The 19,632-nt window shown below is 36.7% G+C and overlaps 1 protein-coding gene across 1 annotated transcript; it reads right to left on the minus strand.

Moving 5' to 3' along the window:
• Window positions 1–627: 627 nt before the first annotated feature.
• Window positions 628–16,226, minus strand: LOC100888050. Its single transcript, XM_030994738.1, has 10 exons — window positions 16,094–16,226; window positions 14,916–15,172; window positions 13,517–13,611; window positions 10,662–10,709; window positions 9,972–10,048; window positions 8,974–9,028; window positions 8,129–8,312; window positions 7,171–7,286; window positions 5,728–5,832; window positions 628–1,486 (listed from the first exon to the last, which is right to left on the minus strand). Exons 2-10 carry the CDS (start codon window positions 15,031–15,033, stop codon window positions 1,442–1,444), a joined length of 843 nt encoding a protein of 280 aa, XP_030850598.1. The 5' UTR covers window positions 15,034–15,172; window positions 16,094–16,226; the 3' UTR covers window positions 628–1,441.
• Window positions 16,227–19,632: the final 3,406 nt, after the last annotated feature.

Raw genomic sequence — 19,632 nt, forward strand, 5'->3', positions numbered from 1 at the left:
GGCTGGCAATTCTTTATAAACCAAACAAATAAAACCATAAAATGAATAAAAATCATTCATAAGACTCCTTCTCTAGAAATCTTTTAGATAAGGCATAAAACTCTTCCGTTATATCACAGACTGGATCCTGTCATGACAAGAACATGCAGCGTAAAAATAAAAAAAAACACTGCATATTACCTCACACCTGAACTATGCAGTTGAATGCATCAGCCAATGATCATTATCTGTATTGCCTTTGTTATAAGAAATAGATACATCATCAAGTCTTATGTACACAATCTAGGGAGGTCAAGTTCACATTTTTATTTAAGCACGTTTTACAATTAGTTGAGAGGATTTACTTCTGGGACCCGTTTCACAAAGCCTTTTTTCAATGACAAATGACAAAAATCAGTGACAAATCTGCTGATAACCAATCAGAAGCAAGGATTTCAGTGGCTTATAACAAAGACTGTCATTAGTCACTGATGACAAGTTTTGTGAAACGGGGCCCAGGTTACAATACATTAGAGCAGACATAAATTTAATGCTTATGATGACACACCACCTCATTGTTCAGTACAACTTACACTGTACAAGTGTTACAGTTAAATTGATCACAAATTACCTCGTTTACTGTACATTTGTCAAAGTCTGCATGAAGTGAGAACAAAATAAATGTGAAAAGAAAAGAACGGGTATCCACTCAGTGCGGGTGGTACTCCATCATAAAGTCCCTCTCTCGACATCGCTCACATCGAAGAGGACTGAAAGTGAGAACGAGCTTTTGAGTTTTCCAGGTAGCTCTGTACATGTAGTATGTGAAAACTTGTACTTGTATGTTCCATTCATCCATGGTCTGCTCATTCCAAAGGATAGCTTGATAAGCAAGTCCAAGCTGTAAATGTACTGTAAATGCAATAGTCTCTTGCACAGCCCATAACACAATAGCGGTTCTGTCCAAAACAGCTTGATGTTGTACACCAAGAAGAACCTGATCATTTAGCGGTCGTCGACATAACAGCTTGATGTTGTACAACAAGATCATGTAGCGGTCATCAAAAAAAGGCTTGATGTTGTACAACAAGAAGAACCTGATCATGTAGCGGTCATCGACAAACAGCTTGATGTTGTACAACAAGAAGAACCTGATCATGTAGCGGTCATCGAAGCTGTGCATGCAACATTTACAGATATGGAAACAGTCTGTGCAGGTACTGGACTTCTCTGAGAAAAGCTTTTAGATTCAGGAGGCCTTTCTAGACTAGTGGCCGACACCATACTGTGAAGCCGCTCCAATGCATTGTCCTTGGTGAGATCATGCCTCAGCCTGGTGATGGACCTATGTCGAGGGCGCTTCACACATACAGACAGGAACCAGAGAGACGGAGCGAGATGGGGAAAGGGGCTGTGCGGGGCAGGGAAAGGTAGACAGTACTTTACACCAGTGGGCCCAACCTCAGCTCTCTTCTTCTAAAAATGTGATTTCTGGATTGTAGTCATCCTGCAAATACAAAAGATATGATCATGCAAATGTTAATACAGGTGATTTCACACAGGAACAAAAAGACAGTTTTTATAACATTTTCTAGCATGCAGGTTTTTACATATAACTGATAGAAATTGTCCCATCAAGTAAAGGACATAGAGATGTCCAGCACAATATGTGCTTGATTTCATAAAGATGTATTATTGATTCCATAAAGATGTATTAACGAGATTGACAAATGATTGACACGACTGCACTATTTGCTCTCTCTATATCGAAAACAATGCCTAAGCGGTGCATGTTGGTCCCCCATAATCCTCTTTTTCTTATGTTAATCGAGAGCTGAGTTGATGAGATAACCACCAGTCAGTGACCATGCTGGGTGGTCTAATCTCTCCTGGTTGAAGTAGTGCAGACAGGCCTTAATAACCTTTATAGAAGGAATCTGATTTACCTTTTATGTATGATTAATAGGACTATGCTTGTGACAAAATGTCTTTTTTTTCACTGTTATGTGTAACAATTATAAAGTCAAAATGCTAAATTTCAGCAATAAAGCTGTCAATTTCACCTTCCTAGTCTATGGGTTGTCCAACAAAACTAAGCTGACAGCCAAGTGATGGCCTCTCATTATACATGTAGCTAGAAAGCCAGAAATGAGAACAGTCTATCAAACTTACCTACTTTGTCATTCATTAGCTCATGAAAAGTGACTACTTTATTTAACTCTCATCATGCCACGAGGCTAATCCCCATTGTGCCAAGCCCCAAATCCCCCCGTGCCAGGTTGTTTTGGAGATAATCTGATTTACGCGATGGTTCTATGAATAACGCGTGAGAAACACATAGCACAGTCCAATAAGCATGAACAATAACTGCTATTACGAATGTGCCCTTGCACGCACATGGCAGTGAATCAATGGTTAGCTTTCATGTACAAAGCACTATAACGGTAGCGTGCATGCAGCCTCATGGCATACTATGAGGCCTCGTTTAACAATGTTAAATCTGAGATGCATGGCCCTACTTGTTATCAGTGTCTGTGATATGGTGTAATATTGAAGCCCTAAACAAATTGCACTTCAAAATGATCAAGAAGTGCCTCAAAAAATTAAAAATCTTTGAGCGGCAGGTTTTACCATACTCGTATTCCCCAATAGACTGTAGTGTTATGAAAACAGTTAGGAAAACACACATTTATGTTTCGATTTTCCAATCATAAATATCTTGATAATCAGACAGGCGATAGGCTTGTAAAAGTCATGGGGTTCCTGACTGACCTAATAAAAGTTTATAATTATCATTGCAGCATGAGCTAAATCCAGGATTTTGTTTTTGAATCTGAGACAAAGTTACCCAATCCCTTTAACTCTTTATGCGCCACTTAAAAAAACCCCTGTGCCACATTCTTTTAGGGTCACACATTTCGAGGGAATCTTTATTGACTCTGCTGAATCAAGAGGCTATAACTCTTCACTGGATGATCATGATGAAAAATATTGTGCAGCAAAGTTGTAGACCGGAAAACGTGCTTTTCGATGAACCGTCATTTGTTATATTTTGAATTATCATTTTTATAATAATCATAATTATATAATGTTTAATTTTTCTTATTTACGGCAGTTTTTTATCCCTCTAGAATTTCTTATTTAGCAATGATAAGACATCTTCAAATCGAATCTATTAGAAAGGTGGACTTCTTACCTTTCTTTACATACCTTGCTCAAGTATTCTAACAATTCAGAAGGTTAGTATTTAGGTTGTTGAAGAAAAGAAGTTCAATAGGGAGAGACTTGAAAGTACCCCGCTCAGCCACCCTTGACAATGGGCTAATCTGCCCATTGAAATCCCTATTACCCCAGGTTATTGTCAATGTCCGGTTTAGCGGGGCATGAAAAGGGACGTCGTGGGGATGTTTTTCTTTGTTGTGCCATGATAAGTCAATAAGAAATAAGAGAATGTTATTGATTTTGCCCACTGGTATGAGCATGTAAAAATGGTATAGGCATAATATATTATATGTGATATACATGACATAATCAGCATCTTATTGAAATGTCTCATTATGAATGTTCACCGCATCTGTTCTCTCACCTTCTTTACCCCTCAATAAAATTGATTTCAAGTATATTTATCACAGCCATAGATATACAAAGAAAGAATGAATCAATCTTAAAATATAAACTATATTGCATTGTTTTCCATTTACTTTATTGTGAGAGAGCTTATTATCAGAAATGATTGACGAGTGGAGTATGCAATGAATAAAATATGGAGAACGGACGTGAGAGACATTATGAGAGAGAAATAGTGATATGAAATGAAAGGACTTTACTGTGAATAAAGATTATAAGAGAAAGAGATAAAGATGACGGCAAGACAGGATACATATTGATACGAAAATAACAATAATAATGAGATAGAGATGACGGAAAGAAAGAGAGTAAACACTGATAGCATAAGAATGAATAAAGATAATAAGAGAAAGATATAGAGATGACGGCAAGACATAGGGTACATATAGATAGGAAAATGATAATAATAATAAGATAGAGATGACGGAAAGAAAGAGAGTAAACACTGATAGCATAAGAATGAATAAAGATAATAAGAGAAAGATATAGAGATGACGGCAAGACATAGGGTACATATAGATAGGAAAATGATAATAATAAAAAGATAGAGATGACGGAAAGAAAGAGAGTAAACACTGATAGCACAAGAATGAATAAAGATAATAAGAGAAATATATAGAGATGACGGCAAGACATAGGATACATATTGATAGGAAAATAATAATAATAATAAGATAGAGATGACGGCAAGAAAGAGAGTAAACACTGATAGCATAAGAATGAATAAAGATAATAAGAGAAAGATATACAGATGACGGCAAGACATAGGGTACATATAGATAGGAAAATGATAATAATAATAAGATAGAGATGACGGCAAGAAAGAGAGTAAACACTGATAGCATAAGAATGAATAAAGATAATAAGAGAAAGATATAGAGATGACGGCAAGACATAGGGTACATAATTATAGATAGGAAAATGATAATAATAATAAGATAGAGATGACGGAAAGAAAGAGAGTAAACACTGATAGCATAAGAATGAATAAAGATAATAAGAGAAAGATATAGAGATGACGGCAAGACATAGGGTACATATAGATAGGAAAATGATAATAATAATGAGATAGAGATGACGGCAAGAAAGAGAGTATTACACTCATAGCATAATAATGAATAAAGATAATAAGAAAAAGATATACAGATGACGGCAAGACATAGGGTACATATAGATAGGAAAATGATAATAATAATAAGATAGAGATGACGGAAAGAAAGAGAGTAAACACTGATAGCATAAGAATGAATAAAGATAATAAAAGAAAGATATAAAGATGACGGCAAGACAGGATACATCTTTCTTTCATTAGTTTTATTCATTCTTATTCTATCACTGTCTACTCTCTTTCTTGCTGTCATCTCTAGCTCTTTCATTAATTTTTATTCATTCTTATTCTATCAGTCTACTCTCTTTCTTGCTGTCATCTCTATCTCTTTCTTTCATTATTTTTATTCATTCTTATTCTATCACTGTCTACTCTCTTTCTTGCTGTCATCTCTATCTCCTTCTTTCATTTTTTTTATTCATTCTTATTCTATCAGTCTACTCTCTTTCTTGCTGTCATCTCTAGCTCTTTCATTAATTTTTATTCATTCTTATTCTATCAGTCTACTCTCAGGGAACACTTTTATCACTAGAGTCTTCGTCACTGCTCGATTCGTCGGAATCAGAGTCCATGCTCCATGCTTCCATAGTAACAAGATCTCGAGCCTCCTCTACACTAAACACACGTTGACGTTTTCCAGCAGGTGCCATCGTAACATCAGTAAAAAAAATCCAAAGAAAACCGCTAAATACACGGTAATTTCGAATGTAACACTATGAAGAAAAACAGTTTACCGGAAAGTGTGCGATGTATACAATGTAAACAATAGTAAACGCAACGCGTGGCTACACACTGCGAGCGGTATTATGAATGTCTAATTGACTCGTATACATCTGTGCAAAAATGCGAAGTTGGCACGCCTACGTCCGTGCAAATCGGCGAACAAAGCAAACAAAGAGTTAAACAAATTGTACTTCATCAGTATAGTCATGCCTGCTTCGTGAGACAAAGTATTTTTCTCAATTAACAAAAGAATGAACATAAAGATCAAGGAATGTTGAAGATCTGCTCACATCTGATGCCATGTATAGTTGATGTTCCCACACGCTGCCTAGACTCTCTGGATTCTGTAGGTATTGGTCTTTTTTCAACTCGTAGACTTCATACGCACACTTCATCTGGAGAATCACGACAGAAACAGACAAAAATATTAGAAAATTCAGTATTAAAATATGTTTACCCTTCCATGCCACTATGATAAGGAATAATCATCAAAATTAAACTGAATGGATGAAATGAATCATTTTAACCCATCGACCACTGACTCTACTGAAATTGCTTCTTTGCTATGTGATTGACCTTCAACTATCCCTGGGGGTGTTTCACAAAGAACCAAAGTTGAACTTAGCTTTAAGTTGGACTTAAACATTATGGAGAGCCATTTGTAGCCTTAAAACAAAACATATTCAAAAGCATAATCCAAGTATTTTAGACTTTTCATTAAATCTACATCAAGAACATGAAATCTCCTTGATAATAGAAAGTATGAATATTTTGAATCAACGTTTTATGCCTTTTAAAATAACTATTACAAAATATTTTCGAAGATGCTAACGGCTTTCCATAACTGTTGATCCCAACTTAAGAGTTAAATAAGAGTTAGGATCTTTGTGAAACACCCCCAGGACAACTACCCAACTACAGAGTGTCATTATCTTAATAGGGGCTAGTTGTCTGGTGATTAATTGTCCCATGGGAGTTTCTGTAAAAGGGGAACTTCCAGAAGTGGTTGCTAACAAAAAACTTAGAGATAGTGATTACGAGATGGACATTGTTCTAGATTTGCCACACTCGACTCAGGTCCACTCTAATAATAATGATTAACAAGGGGAGTGTTTCACAAAAACTAAGATCAACTTTAAGTTGGACTTAACTATGTCAGGCTGTTCATGCCACTAGTTGGTCTCACCATTGGTCTCTCAATTATGATGTTCAGATAATACTTTTTCCTTCAATAATGAACTATCACAAAATGTAAATTCTGTAGATTTGTGACCACGATTGGTACGCCACTTGAGAAACCAATGCCAGTAAATGATGAGAGAAAATAGTGGCATGAACGGCCTGCCATAGTTAAGCCCAACTTAAAGTCGACCATAGTCTTTGTGAAACACTCTCCAGGAATGTCAAATGTGCTAGACATGAGCATCAACAAAAAACCATTGTATTTATTATTACTGAATAATGAAATCTGACACACCGGAGTGTTAGCTCAATCAGTAGAGCGTCCGCCTCACAACCAGGAGGTTGTGGGTTCGAACCCTGGCCGCATCATACCAAAAGACGTTAAAAGATGGGAGTTGCTGCTACCTTGTTTGGCGTTCAACAATAAGGGATAGGCAACATTGATCTGGCGCTGCTCAGTGGCTGCCGGGCTCACGATCAATTGCTAAAAGAATTTCCATTTTCGGTTTAACTTAATAAGTTTGGAGTGGACTTTAAAAGATTATTATTACCTGTTTTGCACATTTCTTGGGAGGCATCCTGCCCACATTGGTGGCTAGTCCTGGACATAGAACACTAGATATAGGCAAGAGACCGGTCTTACTTGTGTTTGCATTGTGTTTTTGTACTGTCAAGGAGAAACAAAGAACGATGATGAATGGTAAATCATAATCACAGAACATTCTTGTAAGTTACCAAGCAACTAAAGCTGATTTGGTAAAAACAGAGGCCAATCTTGGTATTGATTACAATTTATCAACTTAACTTGACATTCAGTACATCAAGCGCGACCCTGTTCACGTACACAAGAGATAGCTGATTGTACATTTGTAATAATATGGATTAATCACAGATTTAAATGACAGTGTCCGTTTCCGAACAGACACTGATATAGACCAAACGGCTATTAACCCAATATTCTACCTCCATGGCAATGAAAATATTATTTTTAACCATTACGCACTTTGCGTTCTATATGATAGCTGATTACACGTCTGCTAATATGACTGCCCTAAATGTGAAGTATGTGAGAACACTCTGGCCATTTACTTAGGACACTGGGTGTACACATACAGGGTACGTAAACATGATGTAAACCATTGTGGTAAAGTGGCTCACTCACTTGACTGTCAAGCCAACGGTTGAGGGATTGAATCCCTGCACGGTACTGACGTCTGTTGGCAAGACATTAATCCACGTTTGCCACTCTCCACCAAAGTATTACATTGGTATTCAGTAGTATGTGTATTAAAGTCACTTGTTTGCTCAGAATTGTGAGCATCTGCAAAATAGCGCCTGGTTGGAATGTTCCCCAGGGAGTGGAGAAAGTGTGTACATTGTGTGCGGGCAAGCCTGAATCTGATGCCCAGGGTTAGATTATATCTGTAAAAGGTGGCATCGCCAATGTATTGCACACTATATAAGCCCAGAATATTATCACTATCATTATTACAATGACCATGTACAAACCTGCTATTAGGACTGCTCTAAATGCTAAGTAAGCGTTGATACTGTCAGAAACATCATCAGGAACACGCATGGTCGGAGCTGATATAAGGTATTTGATAGGGGTACCTTGATTGAAGCCTTCCCAGGATGTCTTCTCTGTATTCCCCCAGAACTGTTGACACGTCGGTATAATGATTGCATCGCCCTGAAATTTCAGAATTGTCGAGATGGAAACTTAAAAAACAACATCCTTTGACTAAAGATCTTTGAAAATGTCTGTTTCTGTTTCGGAGGAAAAAATTGACTTATAGGCTATGAATAAACATGAATAAACATACCCAGAATTCCTAGCAGAATTTCCCTTTGTTAATGCATTGCTCCAAGAAAAATTGAGTAAACTAGCCTTGCAACGCTTTGAATTGATTTTTTTAAAATAATTTTAATAAAGTATGTAAGCATGTGGAAATTTTCGTAATCTACATATTCATGACACGTATGACGAATTCGTTCTTGGTAATTCCTCTTTGTGTAGTTTCTACTTCTACTATTTCATACCTCAAAATGAACTACAAAAACAAAAGGAAAGGAAAGCAAGAGAGAAGAAAGAATGAATGAGAGAAAAAAAAGTTGCACCTCTACTACTTGAATTAGGTTGAAATCCAGGCCTGTTATTTCTACTATATCTCTACTTAATTGATACTCAGAATTCTGCAAATTGTTCATCTCTACATCTGAAGTAAAGAATAAATAAATGAACAAGCAAGATAAAATACACATCAAATGTAAATGTTGACATGGACCTATCCCTCCACAACAGTTAATAAATGGTCAACACAATCTATTTTACTTTGAAACTCAAAACTTACCACTAAAAGTTCACCATCTTTCTCTGTCATAATAATTTCTTGTAACCTATTCATGCTGTAATGAATAGAAAAGAAAAAGAAAAAAACAAGAGAAAAAAAAAGTAAAACAATGACATTAAATGTTGCATCTGGGACTTAATTGTTCGTTTTCATAAATCAAAATGAGATATAAGTCTGGAGATCCAACATTTGATCCAAAGAAATTGCTTTTGGTTATATTTTGTCAAAAGAGTGTCAATGTAACTTGTAAGTTTACAGTTAGGGTTATGGTTAGTTATATTGTACAGAATACAGAATTTACATTTTTTGATAATTCATTATTGAAAGAAAAAATATATTCTAAAGATCATAATGGTGAGAGCAAACAGTGGCATGAACAGTCTGCCATAGTTACATGTAAGTTCAACTTAAAGTTGATCTTAGTCTGTTTTAAACCACCCCTCAGTTACATGTAGTGCACAAAGTAAATGGAGAGCATTATTTCTGCACCATGTACCATACCACTAAACTTGGAAAGCTTGAACGTATGATGTGGACAATGAATGGAAGATGAATTCAAAAACTGATGATGACTTCTAAGCTGTCTAACAGCAAATCTGGGCCCTGTCTTATAAAGAGTTGCGATTGATTTGAATCAATCGCAAGCTTGCTGTCCCCTATCTCTTATGTAGATAGTTGCGATTGATATCAATCGTAAATAATTTGTGATTAATAAGTGAAACAAGTGAACATGATCGAGAGATCAAGGTAAACCGGAGTGTTTGCTCAGTCAGTAGAGCGTCCGCCTCACAACCGCGAGGTCATGGGTTCGATCCCCGGCCGCGTCATACCAAAAGTCGATAAAAGATGGGAGTTGCTGCTACCTTGTTTGGCGTTCAACAATAAGGGATAGAGCAACGTCGATCTGGCACTGCTCAGTGGCTGCCGGGCTCACGATCAATTGGGGAAAATAATTTCTATTTCGGTTTAATAAAACTTGGAGTGGACTTTAAACTTACAGTTGCCAACCGAAGTGTCTAGAATATGCTAAATCAATGCCTCCGTCCATATACCCAAAACTATTAGCTGGAGAAACCTGTGGAGCAAATGAAAAAGAGGAAGATGAAATATACAGGATGAATGTAATATTTGGAGAGAGAAAGAGAAAAAGAGGGAGGTAGAAAGAGAGGTAGGGAGGTAGGGAGGAAGGGAGTGAGGGAGTGAGGGAGTGAGGGAGTGAGGGACAGAGGAAAAGAAAGAGAGGGAGGGACAGAGGAAAAGAAAGAGAGGGAGAGAGAGAGAGGAAGAGAGAGAGAGAGAGAGAGAGAGAAAGAGAGAGAGAGAGGGGGGATGTGGGAGTGAGGGAGAGAAAGAGTGAGAGATGGAGAGAGAGAGAGAAGAAGGAAAAATGGAAACTACAGTAAGTCCAGGAAAAAAAGACATTGTGATTGCAAATCATTCAAAAAGAAGAATGTTAATGAGGCTAATAATTGCTTGCTTAAACTATTGCATTTACACTTTAATTGAACTTTTATTTTGCTTTCAATGTATAAATGCAATGTTTATAAATGGGACAATATCCGCAACGGGTGGATGACTGAAACATGATCTGAATTGTTTTCCAATTTATGAATACATCTTTTATAAAAGTAAAACAAATTGTGTCAACAGAAAAAAAATTCATATAACAATTTGTTTATTCAACTTACTATTGCATCTGCTGCTGGAGCATTCTTGAAAATATCACCCTCTGAAACCTGAGATAGCAAACAAAAACGATAGATTACCTTGAGGATTTACTTTGCTATTTTTTCTCATTATACGTCTGTGACACCAACGAGACCAACATCAGGCTAACTACAGTCTGAACGAACAAACATTTTCATTACGCCCATTGACAACAAAATTGCTGAGCTAACCCATTTCCTACTGGAACTGAGTGGCCCATGTATCAAGCCTATGGCAGTGAGAGAATTCAGAAGTCAAGGGGTTAACCCTTACTGTACTGGGGGGGGGGGCCTGGGAGGCCCCCCCCCCCCTCGACATTTTTCGGAGATCGCGCCGCAACCGCTCGGAATTTCGAATTGTCGTTTCATGACTTTTTTCCCTCAAGTCTTACGCACATTTTGATACCATTTTCGTCGAAATCGGATATACCTGTAAGGTGTTACATAACAATTAGTATGCGCATGTCATCAAAAAAGTGCTATAATTGCATATATTCATGTACAAGCAGAAATGTGAAGATATGAATTGATATCAAATTGCTTTTATACGTTTCTCAAAGTAACTTGATGTATTTCAGAACAAAATAATACATTAGAAATAAAACAATAGATATAATAACAAATAAAAAACAATGAAATACATAAGAAAATAAAAAATTGAAAATCACATCAAATTTGCATAAATTATCATTATTAATTACATCAAATAACTATTTTGTGTTAGAAAAGAAGTTTCATATGAATAATGAGTGAAATGAGTCTGACAATTTCTGTAATGATTCTAGTTCCCTGTATATTTCCAGATTAGATATTCATGAATGCGTAATTTGCATATTCATAATTTATGCAAATTAACCTATGCATTTTCAAATATCATAAAAATAATGAAACCTCATGAATTTGAGATGAAGGAAACATTTATTCAATACATTTTCAAGATTCTTCACAAGTCTACTAACAAATATGTAGAGTTTTCTCTAAAATGCATAAAATTAGCATTTTGCATAATTAATTAGGCTATAACGACAAAAATTTGCATATTAGGAAAAAACTAATTATACCATCTTGTTCCTTACGTAAATATCTACAAACATGCAAATTTTCGCGTTCATCGGACATTCAACGACCGAGATCATAGGGGGGGGCCTCCCAGGCCCCCCCCCCCCAGTCAGAGAGTGCTCGAAATAGCCCAGTACAGTAAGGGTTAAGGCATGTTCAGATCTGGTGCAGCATGACTTCAGTGTATGTGTACATGATGTGTATTAAAGGATTTGCATGTCATGCCTTCTATTAGAATAACAATCATCTGCAAAATAACAAACAGGTTTTAAAGAATGTGCTTCAAAAAATACAAGGAATTCTAAAAACAAGGCAAAAAACAGATGGAAGACTTTAATAATTTACTTAATAACAATTGTTTTGTACAGTTTTAACACACTGCTTTGTAACAATGTACCCAAAAATGAGTTTGAAATATTCAGTTTTGTCAATGTGTTTCACTCAAGTGTTTGTTTAGTCTGTCTGTCTTGCCATCCATTAAAGTCCTAGCCCAAAATCAGTTCAGAGGACCTTTCATATTCAGTATGTGCCGCAGGACATGTGAATCAATGTACAACTATAAATCTCCTATCGTGTTTACCTAGCTCTACAGGTATTGTGTCAGTATTTATTTCACTCATGTGTTTCTTTTGTTAGCTTATCTTGCCATCCCTTAAAGTCCCAGCACCAAATCAGTTTAGAGTACATGTACCTTTAAGATAAGTGCCGTACATGTGAACCAATGTACAAGTAGACATGTACACTGTACCTATCGTGTTTACCTAGCTCTACAGGTATTTGCATTAGCTACATAGCGCACTTGACCCTGGAACAATACCAGGTGCATCAAATCACGAGTATTTATTACACCTAGAGAAGTACTTGTACTATGCACATTCACAAAACATCAACTCAGCGCTACAGCACATACCAAGTGCATGACTACATGGATATTTGTCGTTCTAATTTGAATGTGATTATGTACCTCTTACTGTGTAGAGCGCAAGTGCGCATTTTTTAAATCAGACAAACTGAAATACAATCATGAGGGACTAAGAGGGTATTCTATGGACTTTGTATCTGAACAAAGGGGTCTTTCTCTGCCGTGCAAGACTAAAATGATAGATACACATGTATATATATTCATGTGATATACTGCTATTTGCCTTTACACTAACTTAAAAGACCTTTGTCTTGACCACTGTCAAGCTATGCTTATCACTGGGGAAAATAAGTCAAATCAACTGAAAACATAATACAGAAGTTAATTTTCAAAGAATTCATAACCTGGTGCTTTTTAAAAGAAGAGATTTGTTTTCAGCATAAAAGAAAATAGTGGATATTGAAGATATTTGGTACGAGAAACTGATAATCTGTTCTAAAACCAACTTAAAATCTCTTAAACTTGTCCTTATGTTCACATCCCCATATATCGTTTATTTTTGTAATTCAACATACATTGGTTGGAATTTTGTCAAACAAAAACAATTATTTAAAACCTCTCAACGTATTGCCAATTTACAGATTCTAAAGCCTTTATTCCTATTCAAAATTCCTGTTTTTAAAAGCAATGTGGTTATGCAACGAAAATGGACACAGTGTGTGTAGAAAATTTAACTCATGCATATATTTTGGGGCTCTGAATCAAATGTTATTGAGCAAAACCACAAAATGGGGAATGACCGTCTCAAAAGGGTTAAGAAATTACTGTGATGGTGTGTTTTGAACCCTCTCCCACCCATCCTTCTAGCGCCTCCCACCTCTTCCCTTCTAGCTACCCTTTCTATCAAGCGTCTTACCTCTACTTGATCACATCCTTTGAAGACTTCTTTCCATGCTTGAACCAATTCCCCTTTCAAATCCCTCAACTTGTACATGACACCTGCTGGGGGGACTGTAAAGGCAGAAAAGAACATTAATGGTCACAGGATTGGAAGGAATAAGAAAGACCTACATGCAGGGGGTGTTTCACAAAGACTAAAGCCTGGGTCACAAATGCCATTACGAACGCTGTAAAACAATTTTCAGACAATGGAAAAACAGGGAGATTCGTACGAAGGCATCGTTCGTACGAACCTTTGTGACCTAACTTTAGATCGACTTGAGTAACGATGGCAGGCCATTCATGACACTGGCTGCTCTCACCATTTGTCTCTCAAGGGACGTCACAAATCTCCAGAATTTACATTTGTTGATACTTTATTATGGAAGGAAAAAATATTATCTAAAGATAATTTCTAAGGCGTTTTTCTTTTGATTTTACATCTGGTTCAAGACTTTTTAAGGGCATGAATCGCCTGCCATTGTTCAGGTCCAACTTATGGTAAGTCGATCTTAGTCTTTGTGAAACACCCCCTGGAAAGTGTAATCTTTGAAATTGAAGGCTTCCATGATGAGGATAGATTTGAACTAGGATTACACCACATACTGTATACTGTCCACCAATCAGAATCCAGCCTTAGCTGACCAATCAGAACAATCTGACTGGTGCAGTGGATCCTACACAAGGGTATACAAACCCCTTCCAAACCATAAACACTCATCCTGAAGACAAGACATGTAGGTACAACGTATTGAAACGTTGAGATACAGCATGAGTGGGCCCTTTATGGTGTAACCGCAAACCTCGCTCAAAGACCTATTGAACTACCATTACCCAATAATTCTGACTGATACTTACAGATTACTTATGATTTACACTGTATCTTAAATAAGGATGTTCCACAGTACTAGTAATGTCCGAAGTGCACCTCAGCTGCACGTTTTTAAATATAATTCTTTGTTCATTATTGTTTGTATGATGTTCCATTCTAAATGACTTACATGTACATGTATGATGCCTTTTCAATCCAGACAATGATACCCTTGGCTAGTTTGCTTGTTATCTGTATTCTATAAGAGTGGGATCTTCCAACTATGACAATCCTGATATGACCCAGCAAGCAAGATACAGATGTAATATGACCATGGTGCAAGACCCGGAAGCTGGGATAACCCCCCCCCCCCCTCCCCCCCCCCCCCACCTTTTGAAGTTAGATCTGCAGCTGGAGACAGCTTTCTTCCAAAAGCTTTAGTATTCAAGGTATTCAAGGTATTAGTGTTTGCATCTTTTCGATGACCTACATGTAGCCCAGGTCAGAGGGACTGAACTACATGTACATCTAGGTCATTGCATAAATACGACACAGCTGTTCTCACCTTTGACCTCGATCTTAGGACTGCACGTCTGATCCACCTGAGGTTTTTTGATCAGGATGTCCTTCCTCCTGATACCTGTCTTGATATCAGTGGACTCTAAGGATAAGATGCCATCCATGATGATGGCTTGCTGGACACAGCTTCAATCAGTGGTCTCGCTCTTGTGGCGGTTCTCTCTGTTGCAGCAATGGAAGCAGAAAACCTGAACAACAGCCAGTAGTTACGGAATGGTTCGAGTAAGAGATCTATTTCCTCATCTGACGAGAAAAGAAGCAGAAGGAAGCAGTTCATAATAAAACGCTTGCTTACATTAGATTTTATCACCTGACGAAGTGTTGCAGTGGCGCACAAAACGTCATGATCTTTTAGATCCCTTGTTGACCATACATTGCGAGACAAACGAATATCACTAGCGATATTATTTTTGATAAAGTTAAAGCTATTGCACAGTATTCCTTTAGTTGTCTTTATAGTGTTCTTAGTTGAACTCAATTTTCATTGTTGACCTACATAGCAGGTCAAATTTTGGACAGATGTCGACAATTGTTGACAAGATAAATTTCATGTGCGAGAACAAATTATTGCTGCTGCGGGAGCCTACCGCAACAACAATCATGACAATGGCTGCAAGGAAAAAATAGGCATTGAATAGATTCAAGCGCTGCCGTTTAATATATTTCTATGTTGTTCTTTCGGTAATACCACTGCATATTGTTTCTTACAACTAACATTAATTAACTGAGCTGACTGGATATGCAACCGGCAATTCAGTCGTTTATATTAATAGACTAACTCACTGACACTGTTTCAAAGATTTTGAGTTTTCGTCTTCAATATTCAGGTCGGTAAGCAATATTTTTGTAGCATAAATAGAATATTCATGCCCTGAATTTTATCTAAATGCTCATGTTGTTTGGACATCTAAGCTCCTGAAATTTGCAAGTCACTTTGTTTGTTGGACACGACTCAACACACATAGATCTAGTCACAGACAACCGGCACTGCCAGTGCCATGGGCAAACTCACACAGCAAAGTACAAACTACAATCTGCAGCTGCATTCACTTTGCACACACATCACACTCACAGCCAATTCATGGTCGATGATAATAACTGTTAAATAATAAATGTTTATCAGTGTATTGAAAATGACCCTAAAACAGATAATTATAAACTTACAAATGATTCTTTATGATGCAGTTCCTTCAACGATATAAAATTATTTCAATTTGGCAACAGAAGTGTTTTTTTGGTCGAGAAAAGTGATAAACAGGGTCCGTATTGATATCACAGCCCAGATATAATGCACATATTTCCATAGCCGTACGCACCCAAACTCTGCGTGTACGTACGTAATAGATAGCTACGTACACGCGCAAAATGGTGCGTAAACGCCTGTTCTCGGTCGGGTGACAAATGGATCATGTCATGATCAGCCCCATTTTTATTTTTTATCTACTGAATTTATACCGTTTTCCGTTGATGATGGGGTGCTGATCAATTCATTCTGGTATAAATGTAAGCCTCTAAGTTACTTAATGAACCTATCTATCTTGACGAGTACTTTTCCAGAGGATATGAAAATAGCAAAAGTGACTCCACTTTATAAAAAGAAAGATAAAACTGATGTTAGCAACTATAGACCTATTAGTGTTTTAAGCGTAGCATCAAAGATTCTAGAAAAATCGGTCTGTGTTCAAATTGAAAGATACTTCAAAGAAAATGATATAATTTATGAATTTCAATCTGGTTTTCGACATGATTATTCGACTGAAACATGTCTAATTCATTTGACTGATTATTTGAGGAGAGAAACTTCCCAAGGGCGCTTTGTTGGTATGGTGCTCCTTGCATATCAATTCCTTTCATAGCAAAAGCGCTCCTCACAATTTCTGTAAATTTGGCAGTTTAACGCTACGCGTACCGCCTTGACCGGACTGTGCGGTATCTGTGCAGTTCTGTGTGTAGAGAGATCGGGCTGTATTCATTATTTCTTGGGGGTGCATAAATCGCTCTAATTATACGTACGCGTGTAATGCGCAAGTTTATTGTGACGGCACTAAACCCATCCCACTCATTGTTACCCTATTTTCATAATGGTACTGACCCAATCAAATGTAGTGCAGTGCGCTCGTACGCGCTGCGCTGCGTGTGTACATGTACTGTACTTATGCATGTTCAGCTCAGTTATATGTGTATGCATAGCATTACGTACATGCATACGGCTAGCTGGCACAAAACCCTGGGTCGGGCTTCACATGAAGCATGATTTAACATGAAAAATGACGGAGCTAAAAATGAATCAATCAAAATGAAATTTATATGTATGAAAAGCTTACGTATCATATGTCATTGTCTGTGATTGAGGATTTACAAATTTGACGCAAAACGCGTTGCTGCAAAGTTAAAGATTGGTTTATTGAAACTTGAAAGGCAATCGAGCACAGTACGACCGATCCATTGACATTGTGTATGAGAGAGTAATTTTTTTTAAATGGATTGTAAAGTTCAACGTCAAAGTGACGGAGGTTTTTTTTCAAGTAAGGGCATGGTTTTACATGGAATGTAAAGGAAATGTTTCCTTCTTCTCATATCTCGATTGAGGATATTATTCTCAATTTCGATTTTTAATGGTAAAGAAAAGTGTAAAAAGATGTCGAGAATTTTACCATATGTCATGTAATATAAAATGCGCGCGGGTCGGTTGATCTCCCAAAAGGAGCGCGAAGGAATTGATATGATCTGCAAAAAGCTTTTGATACAGTTAATCATTGCGTCTTATTGAAGAAGTTACAACTAATGGGTTTTGATAAGGCAAGTTTAGATTGGTTTAGATCCTACTTATCTAATCGGCACCAAGTAGTGGCCATTCATGATATTCGTTCCAAACTAATGCCTATAACTTGCGGTGTTCCTCAGGGAAGCATTTTAGGCCCAATTCTATTTTCAAGTTATATAAATGATATGTGTATTTGTATAAAAGACTTCAAACTATTATTGTACGCAGATGACAGCGTACTACTCTATTCAAATCCTGATCCTAAATATATTGAGGAAAAGCTCAGTGAACAGCTGTCTACGTGTGTCGATTGGATGACTGATAATAAGCTTTCTTTACACTTGGGAAAAACAGAAAGCATTTTATTTTGTTCTAAAAGTAGTTCTAAAAAGTCATTTGAATTCAAAGTGACACACAATAATCAAGCAATCAAGAGAAAAGAGTCTGTGAAGTATTTAGGCATTGAGTTGGCTAGCGCAATTTCATTTTCATCTTTAGTAGAATCAGTTGTAAAAAAAGCAAATTCTCGTCTGAAATTTTTGTACAGATATCAAAGTTGTATGGATTTAAAAGCAAGACGTACACTCTGTTTTGCTCTTATTCAATGTTTATTTGACTATGCTAACCCTGCATGGTATAGTAACATAAACAAGTCAGATCAAAAGAAGTTGAAGATTATACAGAACAAAATGGTGAGATTTATCAACTGTTCTGGTCCAAGAACTCATGTTGGCTACAGCGAACTTTCTAAAGCTGGTTTTCTTGAAGTCGACCAAAGATCAAAACAACTCGTATTGCATCATGTGCATAAAATATACCATACTAGGTCGAATCATTATATTCGATCCAACTTCGATCTTGTTACTGACGTACATGATTATAATACAAGAAATAGACGATTCAACTTTAACTTACCTGAAAGAGTAGGTAGTATTGGAAATTCGTTTTATTACAATGCCATAAAACATTGGAATTCCCTTCCCAATGGTGTAAAAGAAATAGGAAACTATGATCATTTTAAGAGGAAATTAAAGGAATACCTAATACTTGACAGTCAGAGAAGAGAAGTGAATGACATGTTATATGATTGAAATTTTTATTCTTCTGTCGGTTCATACTTTTTCATGTTGTATATACTTATGTTTTCGTACGTTATAGAATTTCTACAAATTCATCATTATTTTCCTCTTCTTCCTTCTCCTCTTTTTCTTCTTCTCCTTCTTCTTTTTCTTCTTGTACTTAATATCATTTCTATCATCAGTTTAATGTTGTTATTATTATTATCTTTAATAAGTAGTTCTTTTAATTTTCTTATCTGTCTGTAAATATTACTATTTTAACTTATTAATTTTATACATGTCTGTAAGGGACCCCACTGGAAATAAGCTCTCGAGCTTTCGTGGGTTATCCTGTTCAAGCTGACTTTTTTTGATCTGTTATTATTGTATATTGTTGTATGTTGGAAGCTTGTCGAATAAAAATCAATCAATCAAGACAAGAATATCTTCCCATTTAGTGTGCCCCTGCAGCATGCCCCTTGAAAAATGGCACCTGAATGTGGCCCTCGCAGCCCCTCCCACCCCCCGTTTTTTTTTGGTTGTTTTTTTTTTTGGGGGGGGGTGTACAATTTTGCGTCAGAGAATCCCGAGCGGCAATTAAATGAAATCAACATTTTTTTTTTCTTTGACTGGATTGTCTTTTGTTTTCAATAAGTTATTTATCAGAGAGAGCCGCAAATAAGGAGCAAAAAAGGCCTATACGATTGAGATGGATGTCTGGAAAAGGCAAATTCTGTAATACAAAGATATTATGTTGTTTTGTGAAAAAGCCTCGTATCAAACATCATGTTAATATTGTTCATGAATGAAAATGGAAACTGAACAGAATAGCCAACAAGCTGTAATGTCTATAATGTATTTTTTTTAAAGCAAAATTGTGT

The sequence above is a fragment of the Strongylocentrotus purpuratus genome, unplaced genomic scaffold (assembly GCF_000002235.5).
Source record: "Strongylocentrotus purpuratus isolate Spur 01 unplaced genomic scaffold, Spur_5.0 spur5_scaffold_21, whole genome shotgun sequence".
NCBI classification, from domain to species: domain Eukaryota; kingdom Metazoa; phylum Echinodermata; class Echinoidea; order Camarodonta; family Strongylocentrotidae; genus Strongylocentrotus; species Strongylocentrotus purpuratus.

What these genes read in the sequence shown, in the direction of transcription:
- LOC100888050 (XM_030994738.1), bottom strand. Translation starts at nt 15,033, where the DNA reads ATGGATGGCATCTTATCCTTAGAGTCCACTGATATCAAGACAGGTATC. An exon ending in AGACACTTCGGTTGGCAACT is followed by an intron (nt 9,029 to 9,971) that starts GTAAGTTTAAAG and finishes TATTCATTACAG; the next exon opens with CATGAATAGGTTACAAGAAA. An exon ending in AACTATACATGGCATCAGAT is followed by an intron (nt 1,487 to 5,727) that starts GTGAGCAGATCT and finishes TTGTATTTGCAG; the next exon opens with GATGACTACAATCCAGAAAT.